General features: G+C 39.2%; 1 protein-coding gene across 1 annotated transcript in view; it reads right to left on the bottom strand.

Moving 5' to 3' along the window:
• Window positions 1-21449, bottom strand: part of smpd3 (sphingomyelin phosphodiesterase 3) — a 99213-nt gene that overhangs the window by 37985 nt on the left and 39779 nt on the right. The window contains exon 2 of the mRNA XM_022683891.2: window positions 7089-8945. Within this exon, the coding sequence (XP_022539612.2) occupies window positions 7089-8555 (1467 nt within the window). The 5' untranslated portion in view covers window positions 8556-8945. The remainder of the gene's footprint in view (window positions 1-7088; window positions 8946-21449) is intronic.

The raw sequence follows: 21449 nt of genomic DNA, 5'->3' as shown, positions 1-21449 counted from the left end.
AAGTCAAATGCCAAGTGACACTTAGACAGGTCCTCAAATCCACATCCACACACACCCACACACACACTCACACACTCTTACACATAAAAGAACCAGGATCCCAATGGAGACATGTGCAAAATAAAGTGAGACATTCATACAAACACACACACACACACACACCCTCCCCACCACAAACAAACATCCAGCCCACCCAAACCCACGCTGACTCCGGTCCCATTGAGAGCACGGAGAGCTTTTAAATAATAATAAGTGGGATAAGAGCATGCTCTGGAAGCTTTAATTAGAGAGGTGCTCTCTCTCTCTCTCTTTCTCTCTCTCTCTCTCTTTCTCTCTCTCCTACGGGAAACTGTTTTAATTAATATTCACACTCTGTACACACCCCTCCTTCCCTCTCTCCACCCCTCCCTCATTCCTCTCTCCTCCCTTCATGGTTGATCACATCAGACTGTATCTTCACCACCACAGGCAAGACCCCTGCTTCAGGATCACGCTCATACAGTAGCGTAATACAGAATATGGAAGATATGGAGTGTATGTGTGTTTTAGTGAAACATGCAGGGCACTATAATAATATAACAATAATACAGTATATAACAATAAAGCCCTATAAATAACTGGAATATTGTGCATCCTTCTCAGAATGTTGCTATCTTTTAACTGGTTTAATTTGCCTGAATGGTTGGAATAATGTGCCCACTCATTTGGAATATTTATTAATTACTGGGTTGAATAATTATACCACTGACTGAAGATAACACGGGCAGTGCAACAACTCTCAAATATGAAGCAACCTCAGGTCTGGGTTTGGGTCTCTGCTGGCTGACTGCAGTATTATGTGTGGCTCTGCCCATCCTAATATATAAATTAAATATGTTTAATTTGGAGCTACTTAATATATTTTGCTAAATTTTGCTAATAAAGCTTATTTGCAATGACCGTTAAACACTGGTGATTCTAGGGGCGGGGCCACAGGGGCATTGGCCCCAGCTGAAATCTGATTGGCCCCCTGAAGTGCCCCTGTCCTGTCAATCACTTTCACCAGAAAAAGTGATGATCAGATTATAGGTGGATGCAATTCCATGCCCAAACACAAGTGGCACTAATGAGCCAAACAGGAATGTCTGGTGTGATTAAATGTAGAAGAGGCAAAGTAAATAAAAAAGTAAAAAAAAGCAGAAACAAAAAAACTTTAGCAGCAAAATCCACAAAAAATTCACAAAAAAGAAAGAAAAGACTGGCAAAATCCATACGCACAACAATTTTCAAACAATTGCAAAGAATAATGAAGTGAGCAAGAGTATTTAAAAATCTATATCTGATTTTTTTTTCTGTTTTGTATTTTCAACATACACTTTTTCCTTTTTATTCTTAAAATTTTGATTGCAGATTTATTTTTTTGTGTAAAACCTTTGACATAAAATTAAATAAAATCAATTTTATGGTGTATGTTTGTTTAAAAATTACATTTAAGTATTTAAATTCCATTTAATAATTGCCCCCTATGAATATTGTGGCCCTTTAATGGCCCTTTACTCAGAAAAATCCTAGATTGGCCTCTAGTGTTGAATAATTTTGATTGCAGCTGTAGATCATGTAACACCATGAAATCACTGAATATTTCTGGCTCCTTGTCAGATTTTGTATAATAAGCAGTCAGACAGCAGGGGGAGAGGTGTGTCAGTCATAAAGTGTGTAGTCCTTTGAGGGCTTTCTGTAGTTTTTATCAACTTCAAATATGACTTCTTTTTCAGGGCAGCAGGCAGACAGCTGTCAATCAACCGACAGGCCTGACAGTATCACTGTGTGTGTGTGTGTGTGTGTGTCTGTGTGTGTACGTGTGGTTTTGCGGGTCTATGGTGGAAGTGCTGTCAGTGTCTGTGCACGCTGTTGCTCCACAAACAGTATTTAGTGTCTATCAGCAATGACACACACACACACACACACACACACACACACACACACACATATATATAAGCAGACTTGTCTAGCAGTCAGTGGCAGCAGCAGTGCTGGAGATGGCCCTGAGGCCGTACTGCCAATTCAGGGATGAATATGACCCCTACATCTCTCTCTCTCTCTCTCTCTCTCTCTCTCTCTATCTCTCGCTCACACAGACACACTTAATACGATCCCTTTACTCCCTCTAAAGAGCCAACCATGCACACATTAACACACCCCAAAGGTGTTAAACCCACCCCAACTTCTTCTCAGCTTCACTCCAGGGACACAAAACACAACACCACAGACCAGCAGCTCCTCTTCAGCACGCAGGAACAGAGATCCGTGTAGAAGAGTCTGTGTCTCTTTGGGAATTACGGATCACACACTTCAAAAAGACCCTCCGGGCTACAAAGCCATAGCTATAAATTATTCAGCGTTTATACGCACAAAGCACTTAGCCAGAGTCAAACCTGACCAACCCCTGCCCCAACTTTAGGAGTGATCTGCTTGATGTGTGTGTGACTGCCGAGTTACTGTAAAGCTTATTACACTCTCCAGGAGGGTTTCACAGGTTGGAATCGCTTGTTATATTATTAGTTACAAAAGTTACAGTATATTGGTACCACTTTAAAATAAGACTACCTTTATAAAGGGTTTATAAATGGTTTACAATAAGTTTATTAATGGTTACTAATTAGGTTGTAAATGCCTTAAAAATCATTAATAATCCGTTATAACACAGATATAACGTAGAAAGGGCAACAATATAAATGGCTGTAGGTTCACTATTTGACAAACAACAGGTCATTGTTGCCCTTTCTACGTTATATCTGTGTAAACCATTTATAAATCCTTTATAAAGGTAGTCTTATTTTAAAGTGGTATATTAATTATATTGGTACCACTTTAAAATAAGACTACTTTTATAAAGGGTTTATTAATGGTTACTAATAAAGTTGTAAATGCCTTAAAAATCATTAATAATCAGCTATAACACATATGTAGAAAGGGCAACAATGACCTGTTGTTTGCCAAAAAGTGAACCCGCAGCCATCTATATTGTTGCCCTTACTACTTATGTGTTATAACTGATTAATAATGATTTTTAAGGCATTTACAACCTAATTAGTAACCATTAATAAACTAATTGTAAACCATTTATGAACCCTTTATAAAGGTAGTCTTATTTTAAATTGGTACCGTTATATTAATTGCTATTTCTATAATAAAAAAGTTATATGGGCTATTTTTTTAAATACAGTGTGGCTTGGAATTGATGGCACAACATTAAAAAAATGTCCTAACACTGTGATAGTCAGCACTCACTGATGGAAATTTCACTGTATATTAATAAATTACTATTATACTATTATACTACCCCCTGCTCAGTTTTCACTTTGCACAATTTGTTTTATTTTTTTTTTTTACTTTATACTTATATATAAAATATTTATATTTATATTTATATTATATCCTTTCTGTACTGCTTACATATTTTTGACTGTAAATTTTGTGTTAAATTATTATTAATTTTTAAGGATGGGAATCACAAGGCATCTCACAATACGATATTATCTCGATATGTTTCCCACCACAACAATGATATCTGTGTTACCGAAGAGGATAAGATGCTCCTAAATAAGCAAATACCTGGAATTGCAGATTTATTGTTGTCAGTTTCTCAGAAATTCACAAGTAACGCAAGTTTACCCTATTTATTTGATTTTATACAACTGTTAGTTCAGACCTCACAATCTGATTGGGTGAGAAGTGTTCTAGCCGTGCTGATATGTGTGATAACATCACGGCCTTCTCACACTAAACTTGTATCACTCTGACGACACGTTGCCCAGTAACGGCTTATACACACAGGACACCTGCAGCAGCGTTAGCTTAGCACAGGCTAGCGCTCAGTCGTGGAACGCTCGCCCGCAGTGCTTGCTCGTCCTTTGTGGAAAAAAGGGAAAGAAAATCGCTCGGTTACTGCCGTCTGAGAGCCAGAACGCTAACCAGCCAGGTTAGGCTAAGCTAAGTTAATGCTGAGCTAAAGCAAGCTACGCTAACCTAACCACAGTCCTGCCGGCTAGCTAAAACCAACACCACCCAGCAAAACAGAGTATTAGCATTATTTCACAGTCCTAATGTTACCATCTTTGCTTATTGGTGTTGGTCTGTATAAACCATGCAACGTTTTGTAGTTAAGTTTCAGTTCTGTGACAGTTTTTGTGGTGGAACTACTTTTTGGCGGAAGGCACAGTCCATATTAAAGCATTTTCAAACTGAAGTTCTTTGATTTATTTTGTTTATTCATTTTGTAAAAAAAAAACTGTTGTATAAAAGCAATAGAACACTCAAGGTTGTGTGTTATCACGAATAACATCACGGCTGTGATGAGCCGTGATGTTATTTGTGATAACACACTCCCTCTCGTGTTCTATTGCTTAAATAGCGCCACCATGTGGGGAAATGAAGTCAAATTGGGGGGTGAGTCTTTAATAGCTTAGGGTCCACCCACACTGAGCAATCCGTGCCGTGCCTGGGGAGCCACAGTTACCTCCAAAGCATGGCTCGATTGATTAGTCTAAATGCTCCGAACTGTGTCAGGCTGTGTGAGCGCGATCCGTGCCCAAGCACGGAACAAGATGATGTCAGTGATGCAACGTTCCTGGAAAAAAACATAGCAGTGTTGTGCCAAATTCAGCACCCCTGCCAGAAAAAGCATCCCCTCTCGGGTTTGCACGCCATCTCACTATGTATGTAACCGTGATTGAGATATCCATGACTTGGTGCATAATTCTAAGCAAGTTAAAGTGGATTATCTCTCCCGAGAGATCCCATTAATGTTCACAAGTGTCTGAATGCAGCCAATGTTCTAGTATCTAGTGTAAAACCTAACCAGAAGAGGCTGTTGCAGCAACAAGGGAATCTTGATTTTTAAAGAAACAATAATTGGAGGTATCCACCAACAACTGAAGCATTTATACTTGACCTACAGGGTTTTTGAGAAATTACTGATACCACTCATTAAATTCCATTACTATTCCATATTATATTTTTTATCATCAAAATGCCTCACGTCTGATTAGAGCTGTCACATTCTGGGAGTTGGCAAAAGTCACAGGACACAATCCTATTCCTGTTCCATGATTTTTGGCATGTCATTTTACATTAAAACTAATCAAGAGGAAGTGCTCCCGAGAGATCCCACTAATGTTCACTAGTGGCTGAATGCAGCCAATGTTCAAGTATCTAGTGTAAAACCTAACCAGAAGAGGCTGTTGCAGCAGCAACAAGGGAATCTTGATTTTTAAAGAAACACTGGATGGAGGTAGCCACCAACTTTTGCTCATTTATTGTACATAACGAAGATCAACTCGGAGTTACAGAACTCACTAGTGAAGAGAGTAAATGAGTAATGAAAAACAATAAAATAAACAGAGAATGAGAGTAAAACAGGCAGTCAGTGACGGGAGACGCAGGTCATGAGGTGTATGAGATTGTCCCTGAGGTTGCTTTTGTCACATTAATCCTCCCACCGTTTGCATAGGTTTGCATGACATTTAAAAGACAGAGAGACAGGAAGGAGGTACATAAGTGAAGCACAACTGCAACCAATGTGCACAGCAAACCAGCCTAACCACAGATAACCTCTCACACCACAAAACACAGACTAGCAAACAAGAGAAAAGACCACTGAACACAAAATTAACTTCCGTTTAACACAGTTCAGTGCAGGGGAACTATATTTATACTCTGACTTTAACAATCATGGGAAACTGCTTAATTATCCTTATTCAAACCAAATAAATATTTAGTCTGATTAGTTGGTGATAATATGAGCGTGATAAAATTAGATATTTAAAAATATATATAATGGTAAATTATAAATGAATAATAAACCAATAAACTTTTATAACTTATAACATAAGTGAAGGCCACAGTTCCATTACTATTCCATATTATATTTTTTTTATCATCAAAATCCCTCACGTCTGACTAGAGTTGTCAAATCCACATTCAAGTGGAGCATTTTTTTTAGCTTCTTTGGGAGATGGCAAAAGTCACGGGACACAATATTATTCCTGTTCCATGATTTTTGGCATGTCATTTTACATCAAAACAAATACAAAAGAACGTATACTGGTTACTGGTTATGTCTTTTAGTTAAATTGCAGAATAAAAAATGTTAATATTAAATATACATTTAATACTATTTAGTATATTAAACATGGACAAAGTATAATTTAAAACTATCTAGTATATAGGGCTGGGTGATATTGTCAAACAAAAATCTCACAAAAGTGTGTACACCACTTACATTTTTGTAGATATTTTATTCTATCTTTTTATGGGGCAACACTGAAGATATGACACTTTGATACAATGCAAAGTAGTCAGTGTACAGCTTGTATAACAGTGTAAATTTGCTCTGTGTCAATAAAATAACTCAAAACAAAGCCATTAATGTCTAAACCACTTTTACCCTCTCCGGTGTCATGTGGTTAGTGTTACAGGGTTTAAGGTGCATAGGGAGCAGGCCTGATAAATTAGTTTTTTGAGTGTTTCTCTCATACTGACCACTGGATATTCAATATAGCACTTCATGGCAAATAACTCTCTAAAGATGTGAGAAATATAATTGTTGCTCTCCACAACGATGGACAAGACAAAAGGAAGATTTGCAAACACTTAATAATTAAAATACAACATGATGTACAATCAGTATTATGCAAGCTGTACACTGACTACTTTACATTGTTTCAAAGTGTCATATCTTCATTGATGTCCCATGAAAAGATATAAAGTGCTTGTACTCACCTTTTGTGAGACATCGCAACTATATAATGTTATTTGTTCATATTCATTTTTGTCTGCCTTTTGATGTGTTTATCTCCATTTCAATTTACCTATGGGGAATTCTGGATATCACTTGTACATTGGTATGTTACAATGCTATTTTTGTCATTTTAAAATGGCAGATCATACATCATCATAACTGTTCTTTTTTATTTTACTGTATGTGGAGGAGTGGGAAACTGAAGGGTAGACTTAAGGTTCATAAGGTTTTTTCAATTTCATAACCACATTTTATTCTCTGTTTTAACCTTTATACTGGTGTAATATGAAAATCTACAGCTCCTCACCTTGGCGTATAGCGCTCCCTTGGCTGCGAGGGCATCCTCACTGCGGCCGTTAGGGTAGCATTCATAGTGTGCATCTAGGATGGGGTAGCGACTGGCCAGGAGCAGGCCGCTGTTGAGGAACTTAAACCGCGAGCAGCAGCCCTTCCAGCCGTATCGCCCCACGTCGCTCAGCACGTAAGGGAAGTAGCGGTGCAGCTGCCGACAGAGCTTCTCTGATGCCCTCCGATCAAACACTTCCTGCAAGCACAGGAAGTCCAGGTTGGCAGGGAAGAAGGCGGAGATTTCATGGTCGAAGCCATCGTCACCGTGTCGGCGCTTGCGACCAGTTGGCCTCTTGAAGACAGATGCGCGGTGCTGAGAGAGGGTGTTGTTGGAAGAGATTCCGCCACCATCTGTTGTGCCGTGGAAACGGGTCAAGGACTCTCGAGAGGCAGTGCGACTGTGAAGGCTTCCGGTGTCTCCGTCGCTGGGGCAATGGTTTCTAGTCTCGGTTGTTTCCGGTTCAGGGGAAGTGATGCTGATCTGGACAGAGGAAGGATGCATGGGGCAGTCGTCTGAGCTCGGAACTGCTGTCGTGGAATGGACCGGACAGTCTCCAGATGCTTGCTGGTCTCCGGACTGGTGAACCGGGCAGTCCGAAGATGATTCCTCAAGGCAGGAGTGCAGTGGACACTCGGCAGTGTTCTGGCTGTTATGGACTGGGCAGGTTGAGTTTGTCCCTCCTGAAGAATGAACGGGACAGTCTGATGTATTCTGGCCATTATGGATGGGGCAGTCTGAGCTTGATCCTCCAGAAGGATGCACAGGACACTCGGATACAGGCTCACTGTCTTGGTCACTACCAGCAGTTGGCTCTGGGCGATGATCAAGTGAGGATGTCCGTCGGAAGCCCTGTGTGGCCAGGCTGCAAAAGGATGCGGCACTGATCGAGGTGTTGGTAGGCGAATCAATGTAGATCTTTATCTGTGGCCGACTGGCTCCGTTGCGGATTCGCTTGCCCACTTCCCGTGCCCTGCACTGTGTGTCTGCCAGGTTGTTGAATCGGGCCAGAGAGTCAGGCAGCAGGCACACATTGGCACTTCCGAAGCAAAAGCTGCGGCCTTGAGGGCGCCATTCGCTGGACCCTGTAGTGGACGGTCCCTGCTCAGCCCGATGAACGTCCGGTTTACGGTACGAATAGATGTACGGGTGCCGGGAGGCCTGCAAGGGTGCCCAAAGCAGAAAGCCAAGCAGGGCGAAAGGTAAAGAGGCCAGCAGCAGTACCAGGTACAGAGGTGTAGAGATCAGCACCCCCAGAGCCAGGAAAGAGCAAGGGTCCTGTGACCGTCTTCGCTTTTCCAACGTTGTGGCGACACAGGAGGCCAAGAGCCTGTCCAGCATCCAATAGCAGGGGAACACTAAGGCCCAGGACAGGCTGCTGAGGAAGCTGAGGAAGGCACTCGGGTAGGGGGAGGTGTGCAGGACCATTTCTGTCTCGCAGTCTGGTCCAAGACTTGACACAAACTAGTGAAGGAAGTGATTAAAAAGGTAAAAACGGACGATTAAAACGAGCTATAAAAGCTAACCCACACCCCTTAGGAAGAGAAGGAGGTTCTACATGGTTCCGCGGCTGGAGTCTACTGATATTACCAGAGTTTATCTTGGTTTCAGGCTTCTGTTTAACCCTTCCTCCCTCCCCAGCAAGGGCTCCTGTTGGAGGAATGCAGGACTACAACCTTCCAGGGATTCTGGACATCTTGACGGCTCCGAGGCTTCCAGGGCCTTGAAATATTCTACATTCGTCAGCTTCAGAAAGCTGTCAAACTGCCAGCGCCGTCATCATCACCATCATGATCATCATCATCATTAGTGTCGAACCTGCAGGTAACCAAAAAGAAAAAAAACAGGGAGTCAGCTGAAAGGCGAGGAGAATGTGCAATCAGATAAAAACGGAACTAGATAGAACTCAAACGTTAATGGAAATCACCATGAATAATGAATAAAATTAGCTTCTCACTGAGCTACAAGAATCAAGGAGATTTTTGTGCAGCGGAGGTACTTCAGCAGCAGGCTTCTACTGATTGGATGTGTGTGTGTGTAGGTATGCATGTGTGTGTGTGTGTGTGTGTGTGTGTGTGTGGTGTATCTGTGGTTGATCAATACCATCTGATTACAGGAATAACAAGCAGTTTGTGTTCTAAATGGAAAAAAACACACTTAACTTACAAAACTCAGTTATTATGTTCTACAAGCACTAAGGATGTCCTTCTGTCAGTTTATTTTTTCCTCCCAACCACATATATGATATTTATTGTACCTGTTCTAATGTATAAAATGATGTGATCATCATCTGCACATGATGTATAGGCCTGTCACAATATTTACATTATCCACTTATTGTACAATCAATTAACATTACCTCAATAATACGCATTTGATAATCGTGATATCGTCTGCCGTAGTTATTTGTATGTTTGTTCTCATATATAATAGTGAACAGTATTCCAGACTAATGCTTCAATAACTGTGACTCCATATACACAGTGTGCAGTGACTGCAGTTTGCAGTTTGTGGACAAAAAGTATAAATTTCTCAAATTGCGATTAAATTAAATGTTGGATATAATTCCTTTGTTATGCTATTGTATTATCCTTATATCAGTGGTATTTGATTGGTCTTAAAATGACAATAATATTGTTTATCACAATAATTTCTGGGAAGATATATGGTCCACAAAAATCAAATATTATTGTGACAGGCCTAATATTGTACAAACAATTAAATTAAATGTTTCTACCTATTCTAAAGTGACAGCAGTTTAGCTCCATCCATTAATGCTAAAGTTATGCTAAATATTTAAGCCTGGACTGATTTTTGCATTAAACGCAAATCAAAGTGGCACCAACCAAAACCTTAGAATCTCATTTACATATTAGACTTCAAAGCAAGGCAACAAGGTAGCAAGGTAAAACATAGTTAATAAAACAACAAAATTAATGATTATCATTTATTAATTTAGTTTACTTGCATAAATATAGACAATAATGATAAATAAAGAAAATACAAAAAAAAAGTGTTATAGGCATAGGAAAAAACATAAGGTAAGCTACATCAGGAGAAATTCTGCTGCTCATGGAAAAAAAGACAGTAACCTAAGAGCTTGTCACCTGTGACCTTGTTACATATATATGACCTCTCCGTATCATGAACATGATCATGGGAACCAGAGCACGAAAACCCTGAGATTAATCGTTAGAGCAGTTAGACCCAGATCCTGCTGCCAATTATCCCCTGTTTATCATAGTTCATAGGTCAAATGATTTTTTTCATTATTTATCTAAACATTTCTTGAAGCCTATAATATTTTAATTATAAACCAACTTAAATTAGGAATGCACCAAATACCTGTAAACTGAAAATGTTTAGGTAAAAATGGCAAAAAGAACATTTTCGATATTTAAGAACTAAATAATGTTTGCAGAACAGTGACTAATCTATTTTCTGTTTCCTCTAGCATCAGTTTAGAGGAAATTGGTGGAGCTGAGTTAACTCACAAGCTGCAGGTTTAAGTTTATTTTTATGCTCTACTCGCATATTTTTAATGGTATCAGTTTCATACCTGTTCACACACTGGCTGTTAGCTAGCTGAAACGATAAAGCTGTACAGGGCTAAAGTAGCAACTTTAGAAGAGCTAACTTTGCTTTAACATTGTTTTGTTTTTTTTTTCCAATGGACTGGACCTAGTTATATATCTATGTTTGACTTGAGTAGGACTGCTTAAATGCTATAAATGTATGATTAGAATAGCACTACGGAGGTAAATGTATAACTAAAATAGCACTGATTAAGTAGCCAGAGAAATGCCAGAGTTCAATAACACAGTTAAAGTACATTTATGATTAGAACGGCACAACTGAGGTAAATTTCTGACTAAAATTGAATTTAATAGTTGCATGCTTGAAATTAATTTATCATTAGAATAGCACTGCTTTTAGGCTATATCATTATTAAACGGTGAAAAAAGTGGCAAATTTAATCCAAATTGTTTAATATAAAGCCAAAATATGTATTTAGAGTGCATCCCTAACTTAAATAAATACAGTTAAAATGCCAAAATTAGATTTTATGGAATTAAGTAATACAATCTAATTAGCACAGGGACACAGTTATGCTATATGGACTTAAAAAAAACAGCTCATGTTTCTTACATGTCATACAATCAGCTGCATACACTCAACTGCAGCTCAACCCCCAGCTGCACTGACTCTTTATCTGATTATAAAATAAAAGCCAGAACAAAGAGGAAATAAGATATAGGCAGCTAGAGTTAACTCAAATCCTAATGAGCTACAGAGCTCCACAGTTCAGTGGGCTGCCTGTTTCAACACACCTGATTGAATACCATAGTGTCTAATTAATGCACTCTGTGGATTAAATACATTTCCTTGGCTCGTCTCTTGGAATGGAATATCCTCACCTTGATTAAGACCTACTATGAAAATGTAGCTGGAAATGCACTACAGGTGCATTTAAAAAGTAAAATATAATTAAAAAGTTACTTTATTTCAGTAATTCAGATCCAAATGTGAAACTCATATATTATATAGATGTATTACACACAGAGTGATCTATTTTAAGCCTTTATTTCTTTTATTGTTGATGTTGATGATTATGGCTTACAGCCAATTAAACCCAAATATCAATGCCTCAGAAAATTATAATATTATACAGTATAAGACTAATTAGTACTTATAGCAGTGTGGGCAGTGTGTCAGGTCCTGCTGGAAAATGAAATCTGCATCTCCATAAAAGTTGTCAGTAGCAGAGGAAAGCATGAAGTGCTGTAAGATTTTGTGGGAAGACAAAACTGCACTGACTTTAGACTTGATAATAAAACACAGTGGATCAACACCAGCAGATGACATGTCTCTCCAAACCATCACTGATCATCAGTAAATTTTACATTTAGGATCAGAGTCTGGAGGAAGAGTGGAGAGACACACCGTCCGAACTGCTTGAGGTCTAGTGTGAAGTTTCCAATTAAGATGTTAAATTGTAATATGAGGTGTTTTTGAGATTTGCACTGCTTGAACTAAACAATAATTTTACTTATGGCAATATTTATGGTACTGTATTGTGTGTGTTGATTAAAACCAGTTAAATGGTTTGTTCTCACATTAGGTGCACCCTTTCAGACCTTGCGTCCATTACAATGGACATCATATATTTTCTTATTTTTGCAAATGTTTTGTTGCACATAACATTTATATAATAATAATTGTAAGAGTTGTATAAGAGTTGTTTTTAATCAGAATAGACTATAAACGAGTCAATTACATTTTTTATAAGCCAATTAAACAATAGCTTAGCCCTGCCCACTGCACTGGAAAAAATAATAGCATGAGTGCCAAAGAGACAAATTAAAAGAGCTACTATTTTACTATTTTAACTATTTGTACATAATTTAGAACACTTTTGTTAAACACTGTTTATTTTAGTGTTTAGGCATGACTTTTAAACAAAAAGTTCAATATCAAATATCAATATCAATAGAAAAAAATGTTAATGTTCCAATCTGATAGAAATAAAAAACAGTTACTTATTTCAGTTAATTGGATTTAATGTTAATATAGATTTTAGATAGGAGAGATATAATAGGAGAGTCTTCCTTTATGTGCATTGCAGACAGAAATCAGCATTGTTATTATTATTTTATCATTGATATTTTTTCAATACTGGAACATAACTCAGGTCTGAAAGGGTTAAAGAGACTTTTTGCAGCATAACTGATAACCCTTTGTGCACTAGAAGTGAAAAGGTTGAGGATTATGTATCCATCCGTCCACCATTCATCCCACCATTCCTGCCTGACACCTGACCTTGGTACAGGAGCAGATGGAGGGACGGAGGCCGGGTGAACAGAGGGAAAAAAAACATCCATAGCTTTTTTTAACAATAACACCTCCCATCCGAATGTCCCTCTGCCCCCTCTGATCCTGCCAACCACTGTAATCCCTCCGAGTGATGACAGAGAAGGCAGCAGTGTATTGAGTAATGAATGACACACACACACACAAACACACACATACACATACACACACACACTAATTGCACGTACAGGCATGTACATATAGACTGTACATATAGGCAGTGACTATTCAAATAGAAAATAAAAAAATAAATAAATTTAAAGATTTTCCCTGTAGTGGTCCCCTTCTTAAACACACACACACACACACGCAAACACACACACACACACAAACGCTGCGGGTGAATAATATCATTCAGAAGAAGAGCTTTACCCATCCCAGCTGTGTAATCTGGCCTGGCTGGCTGTCGTGTCTGCGGGAGGACGGGGAACTGACCCTCTTTTTGTGTGTTCAGAAGGATTTTGGTAGAGCGTCTGTGCAGCTCTGCTGAACGAGTGAAAGAGTGCACAGAGCACAGGAAAAGGAAGATCACACCAAAACTACACACGGAGGCTTTGCAGCTGTGCGGACAACCCACACACACACTCACACACTCGCACACACAAGCGTGCACTAGAGAAAAGGGGGTGATGAGCACACCTCCTGTTTACACATTGCACACCAGCATTCAGGTCACACACATAAAAAATTCACACATTTGCTTTTATACAATGTCAGGAGGATGTGGGGTCAAACATCCTGCATGTGCACATCTACATTAATGTTCTGTACTGTATATGTGTGGTAATATGTCCTAGATGTATGTATATTTATCTGTTAGATCAATGTAAAATATTGATATATACACTGTATGCATTGTGTTCCATATAACACACACATGCAGACAAATGTCTGTGACATCAATGCATGCACTGACCTGCACACCCTGCTTTCTCTTTCTGCTCGGATTAACGATCAGAGCCCCTCCATTCCACTCCCATAACTTATTACGGGATACCTATTCATTATTATATTATTCATTATCCAATTATCAGCAGTAAGAACAGCACCACTACAAAGAAGGTTTTATTGCATGGTGGGTCATTCTTTAGAGAGTATTCAGGTTACATACTGAAGGGTGTGTGATTGAAGATAACCACACCTTCATAATCGTATTCTTAACTGTTTTATAAATTTTTATGTACATATATAATTTTTACTGTTCACTTAATACATAAGCTTTATGAACTTTGCTCTCTGTTTAACTGTGTTACAATGACACAAGGCTTTAAAGGTTGTTTGTACTTTTTCAGGATTTAGGAAGGTCAGAGTGTTTTCATCAACAGAGAGAGAGCTGTGAGGAGAACGTGACCCTGAGTGGCAGAGAAGCTTCACTGCTGTTCTGCTGTTCTGGGACCAGTGCATATACAATCATATGAAAAAGTTTGGGCACCCCTATTAATCTTAATCATTTTTAGTTCTAAATTTTTGGGTGTTTACAACAGCCATTTCAGTTTGATATACCTAATAACTGATGGATACAGTAATATTTCAGGATTGAAATGAGGTTTATTGTACTAACAGAAAATGTGCAATATGCATTAAACCAAAATTTGACCTGTGCAAAAGTATGGGCACCCTTATCATTTTATTGATTTGAATACTCCTAACTACTTTTTACTGACTTACTGAAGCACAAAATTGGTTTGGTAACCTCATTGAGCTTTGAACTTCATAGCCAGGTGTCTCCAATCATGAGAAAAGGTATTTAAGGTGGCCAATTGCAAGTTGTACTCCTATTTGAATCTTCTCTGAAGAGTGGCCTCATGGGCTCATCAAAACAACTCTTAAATGATCTAAAAACAAAGATTGTTCAACATAGTTGTTCAGGGGAAGGATACAAAAAGTTGTCTCAGAGATTTAACCTGTCAGTTTCCACTGTGAGGAACATAGTAAAGAAATGGAAGACCACAGGGACGGTTCTTGTTAAGCCCAGAAGTGGCAGGCCAAGAAAAATATCAGAAAGGCAGAGAAGAAGAATGGTGAGAACAGTCAAGTACAATCCACAGACCACCTTTAAAGAGCTGCAGCATCATCTTGCTGCAGATGGAGTCACTGTGCATCGGTCAATAATACAGCGCACTTTGCACAAGGAGAAGCTGTATGGGAGAGTGATGCGAAAGAAGCCATTTCTGCAAGCACCCCACAAACAGAGTCGCCTGAGGTATGCAAAAGCACAGACAACAGGCTATCTGAGTGAAGTGCTGGGAACCTCTCCTCATATATCCCGTGCATGCCTGTTCTACATGGCGTAAAGTCGTACACAGGCCAGAAGATCTTTGAATCCACTCTTTTTCTCAGTTTCATCTTCTCAGAGACCTTAGCACCTTTAAGGATTGTTTGATCCCTGCATGAAACACATGGACTGTTTGCTGTGTTCATGAAGAACACAGAGCTGAGCAACACTGTGATAGAAACTTGTTGCTCAGGCAAGCAGGAGCTGATCAAGTTATCGTAACTGGACAACAAGCTTGTGAATTAGAAGTGAAAAGGTTCATAGCATGATAATCACAATATAGCAAAGTAACAAATCAAACTGTGATTAAAAAAAGTTGCACAAGCGTGCAGTGCACTCTCACACTTGACTTACAGTGCTGTGCAGTGCAGTGCATCATAGTCTTACTACTGTTTTTTTTTTTTTTTGCTTTTGCCCATTGACTGTTCACTTATAATAGCTTAATGAACTGCTCTCTTTTTAACTCGGGCTCGAGGCGGGGCAGTGCAGGCCTGGGCAGAACGTGCACGGGCTCGGGTCGGGATGGGACAGGTTGAACATTTTGGGCCTGATCTAAGCTCTAATTAATATATTATTAATTTATAAAAAATTTAAAACCTTTTATAATTAACTTTCTGCCATTTCTCCCTATTTTTTGTGTTTCCCATAATGTTAAATATGCGCATTTATTTGTGGGCAACAAAGGACCACAAAGGATACATCAGTTGCGTCCTTCAAATCCCCTTAAACAGCTGTTACATTTCTTCACTTTATACAAAGTGTCTTTATACAAAGGATCTAGGTGTGATCCGCCTGTACCAGCACTAACATCTCATACACCACCACCACCATGCTGAGAATGATTATCTACCACCCAAATAATACAGTAATAGCTGCTCTGTGGGGGACCTGAGGGGTTCCTGGCCACTGAAGAACAGGATCAATAATGAGGATAACAATGATACAGGAACACAGTCTGGAACTATGTCTCTCCAAAGTACTCCTATATGATCAGTGAAGCAGAATAAATCAGCAATACATATAGAAACAAGCAGGTGGTTATAATATTGTGACTGTGGCTGTGTCTGATGAGTACAGAGCATCCTATAAACAAGTGCATCTAAAAATATGCAATGATGATTCTGTTGCATACACACTCAGAAGTGGCACAACTACTGTACATTAGCACATATGGATCCATCACAGTTTAAATGACATTCTGTGGGTAAACAAACAAACAAACACTGGCTGAGCTGTAAGCCGAGAGCTACGATGACTCCACTTCCATCAGACTCTACATTTAATTCCCTCTTCCCACTCCTGCAGTGGTGACTGCTCTACAGTTCACAGAGCCTTCCAGAGCTTTAATTAAAGAAGACTGAGAGGCTGTCCTTCATTACTGACAATGCCTGTTAGATACAGCTGTAATGATGGGCTGATAAACGGAAAGTCGTGCAGCTTTCTGTACAATCTGTGCTCATGTGGAAAAGATAAGGATGGATGTTTATAGCCCAATGCATTTTTATTAAAATTTAAAGTCAATTAATTTCACTGTTTAGTGATCTATATCTGGATGTGATCCCAAAAATAGAAGTGAATTAACATCAGTAACCCACAAATAACTGAATTAGGTTAAAGGACCGATATGTATTATAAGATTATAAGATAAAAATGGGCGATAAGATATAAAGAGGGAACATGGATGTTCAGCACTGGCATCTCATGACAGCAGTGCTTTGGCTAGTATGTATTTGCCCATTCCTCAGTCATATTTCCTCACCCCAGGTTGGCAAGTATTGAACACTAAAAGCAGGCAAGCACACCAAACTTACAGAGTTTGAACCATTTTTGTTTTTATCCTGTATTAATTTCTGTAACTCTGCTCAGTGCTTTGAAATACATGCTTGCTGTCATTGAGTACATATTGTTCCTTTAAGTCTTGTGATAATTAATGTAATATTTGATATAATTACTAGAGATGCACAAACACTGATACTGGTTTTAGTATTGGGCCCAATACCATGTACTTGTACTCATACTGTCCAACAAGGCTCCAACACCAACATCCAATACCTAGTCCACATTGCTGTGCTAACAAACAGACAACTGGTATATATATATATACATATATATATATATATATATATATATATATATATATATATATATATATATATATATATATATATATATATATATATATATATATATATATACAAGGGCGTAGGAGCGGGCTTGATATTGGGGGGGACACATTTGCCAATATGAACCCAAGCCCACCCAATAGTTTCCTAGAACAACATTTGTGGAAATTACTTTTAATTAAAAGTAAATTATTATTATAAGGTGATTTTACAACCTAAACATGTTACTCCACATTACAGCTACTGTTGTTAGAAAAATTATGCAAGCAATGTCTGAGTTATCACCTAATATTTAAAATAATATAACAGATTATTATTATTGTTATTATTATTATTATTATTATTATTATTATTATTATGATTATTATGTATTGGCATGTCAATTCTGTTGTATATTTACATTTTCTCCTGCACTTTTATTTTTTTCTACTGAGAGCTCTTCTTAAGATGGTGTCCTTTTATGTAAAAGAATGTAACTTTACGTTTCATAGAGACTTTTATAAACGTCAGGATATGTGGTCTTACTGTGAAATACAAATGAACAGAAGTCACGTTACAGCAGTGTTTCTCAACCCAGTTCTTATATATTCTACTGCATATTAACACTGTTCTGCATATTCTAGAGCTTCCTCTGGTGGATATACATGATTAATTTAGGCTCCATAGGGGGCTAAAGGATTTTAACAGGTAAACTCAGTAAATGACTGTTTATTAGCTGGTCAGGTGGAAAACACTAGTTTAGGGCAGTGATCGGGGTTAAGTAACTGCTTTAAACTACCAGCTTAAAGTACTGTACGAAATTCTGGCGATCATCTACATCCAGCTTCTAGATAACTAGTTAGTTAAATCAATTTTCGTTCATTATAGCTCACAGTAAGTACTGTAATCCTAAATGAATAAACAGTTTGAAAATTAAAGTGATTAGCTGATCAGGTACAGGGAAACATTACATATATATTTTATTTTTTTCCTTTAACCCTGACTCCCAATCTAGCTAATTCCAAAGATAAGCTTACACACTAACACAGCTGCAGTTTATTAATCACAGTGGGTTTAAACTGTGTGCTGATTCAGAGACGTGTATTTTTAACCAGCTATCAGAAACATATCATCACAGTTGAAGTGGTTAGCCTATCGTTACCTTTCTTTTAGAAAAATCTCCGTATATCCAGATCTGTTTTAAAATCAGCTGAAGCTGCTGCGTCCCGATCCCGCTGCTAAATCTCACAGCGAGGGGGCGGGGCTTCCCCAACAGCAAACTGCCTCTGCTCCGCGCGCCGCAAAACCAGCAAGCTGATCGGCTGTTTCTACTGAGAGGCGTGACTTAATACCTGAACCGGCTCCGTGATTGGTCCGGTCTGTCTCCTCATTAATAGTACAGCTGACCTGAGCGAACTGATATCATTTTTGGGGGGGACAAATCCACCTGTTTCTAATATTGGGTGGGACATGTCCCACCCATCCCCCCCGGTTCCTACGCCTATGTATATATATATATATATATATTCAAACCAATATATATACATATATTTCCGCTCAGTTTTACTGAATGCAAGCGGCTGGTGGAGCAATGGAGACTTCAGAAGGGGAAACTCAGAGTTCAGTAGCACTGAAATGAAATGAAGGAGTGAAGTTTCTGACTAAGTGCTCTCTCTCTCTCTCTCTCTCTCTCTCTCTCACTCTCTCTCTCTGACTGAACATAACCTGGAATCGGATTCATCCGCTCTGAAAGGAGCCCGCCTCACACCCGCCCAGTTTAAAATGAGGGCCCTAAATCCCAAAACGTACAGACATCATCTTTAAGTACCCCATGAGAAGCTGAGGAGCTGTGGGAGCTGGCAGGACTGTGTCTGTTAGCAATGCAGCTCTTACCATTTGGAGGCTGGCTGTTAGCATTGCGACTAACCTGCTCCAATTTTGAGGAGCCTAGCAGCTGTGTCTGTTAGCATCATGGCTCTAATCCTGCAGGGGCTGGCTGTTAGCATCATTGCTAACCTGCGTCAAAACTGGGTGCTGTGTCTGTTAGAACTTAGGCTATTACCCTGTCAAGGCCAGCTGTTAAGCATTCAAGTTCCACAGGGGGGATTAACGTGAATGTGTGTGTGTACCAGCTATAAACACTAAGAGCCTCATCTCTGCAATCTATGTACAGCAGGATATGAAAAGTTTAGATGCTACAAGACTTGGACTGACTGTTATTGATCAGTTTGTTTGTTTTGATCAATTTGTCATGATTATAGTATTATGAAATTTTGGTGTGTTATTTCTACACACTGAGACTAAACACAAAGACACACACACACACACACACACTGCAAAAAAGAATCTGGTGCAGAGATCTGTGTCTGGCAGCCTAAGTTGTGTAAATGACAACCACACATACAAACACAAATACACACACACACACACACACACAAACACACATAGATACCACACAACTTCTGATTCACAATATAATTACTTTGCTTTTTTGTTCTTAGGGATGACACTATATAATTTCTTTATAATTTCTGTACATTCTTAAGGCCTTCGTTAATTTTTACACAGCTTAGCAACTGTTGTTGTCTGCCTTGGTCCATCTTTCAGTTGAGTAGATGCATGCCCAAGTATATTTCTGGGAATCAAATGTGAGGGTATTTTGGTCAATTGTGTGTAAAGAAGAGTTCAGATTCTCTGCCCGAGCCCGACCCAATGCCTGACCTGAACTCGGACACCTTTCAACAGGCTGTTAGCCGCTGCGTGTACCAGCATGTGCCCAGCCATGTGGAGGCCGTGCTTCTCAGGCAGCAGCAGCCTGTCACTCACACAGACACAGAGACAGACACATCGCTGCTCACTCAGAAAATTACAACACTGTGTATCTACTTTTGATTCTTGTGTCAAGAATATCCCCTATTTTTGTTATTATGTTAATGTTATAATATTGCAAATATCACGTTATTACTTTTTATTATTTTTTTTTTTTAAATAATTTTATTTCAGATTTTTTCCCCATTTTCTCCCAATTTGGTTATCCAATTGTCCCACCCCTTTGTGCGTCCCCATCATCGGTGGCGCCTGCGACCCTAGGAGGATGTGGACAAGCACACGCCTCCTCCGACACGTGTGAAGTCAGTCACCCCTTTTTACGAGCTGCTGCTGATGAATCATTGCCTGAGCAGGTAGCGCGCTCGGAGGAAAGCACAGTGGCTAGGTTCCGATACATCTGCTCACAGACGCCTCGTGCCGCCAGGCGCCACCTTCAAGCGTGATGGGGAGAGAGCGCCATCTACCCACCCGGAGGGCACTTTAGACCGCTGGACCACTCGGCGCCAATCCTGGACATTTTTAAGTAGGTCAGTTGCCATATTTATATTTATTAGAGTGTTTACTTTAATATAAAAACAACCATACAAAATATGTTCACAGATAAAACGTATCATGCAAAAGTGACTCATACAGTTGGAAGTGTACATTATAATAAACAATATTATACTAATTACTGTTCATTGAAAAATAAGAATAATAATATATATAACATCCATTATATGAACAGACGATTGAGAGTAATGAGGAACGGTGCAGATGTTTCTGTTCAGGCACAGAGCTCAAATAAACCACACATTTTAATAAAGAACACACACACACACACACACACTGCATCTGCTCAGTTGCTTTATCACCTTTCATCAGTCTCTCTCTCTCTCTCTCTCTCTCTCTCTTTATTTCTGCCACTATCTCCGGTGAAAGTTGGCAGTGCTGGCTTCCTCTGCACACACGTGTGTGTGTGTGTGTGTGTGTGTATGTGTGTGTGTGTGTAGGTGACGCCCCTCTGAGCACACTGTGGGGTGTTTGTTGTCATGGTGACCTCATTGCATTTATCCATGAGCTGTTATGGCATTGTCCATCACACGGCTTGATGGCCATTTAACACAGCCTCACACACACACACACACACTCACACACACACACACACATTTTAATATCACTTTCAGTGCTGTTTATTACTCAAAAGTGACAGAAGGTGAGGGCTGCTATCAGGAAAGGTCAACACACACACGCACACACATACAC

The sequence above is a fragment of the Astyanax mexicanus genome, chromosome 10, assembly GCF_023375975.1.
Source record: "Astyanax mexicanus isolate ESR-SI-001 chromosome 10, AstMex3_surface, whole genome shotgun sequence".
Classification (NCBI taxonomy): Eukaryota; Metazoa; Chordata; class Actinopteri; order Characiformes; family Acestrorhamphidae; genus Astyanax; species Astyanax mexicanus.
The sequence above is the reverse complement of the archived record's forward strand: the minus strand, read 5'-3'. Positions and strand labels throughout refer to the sequence as shown.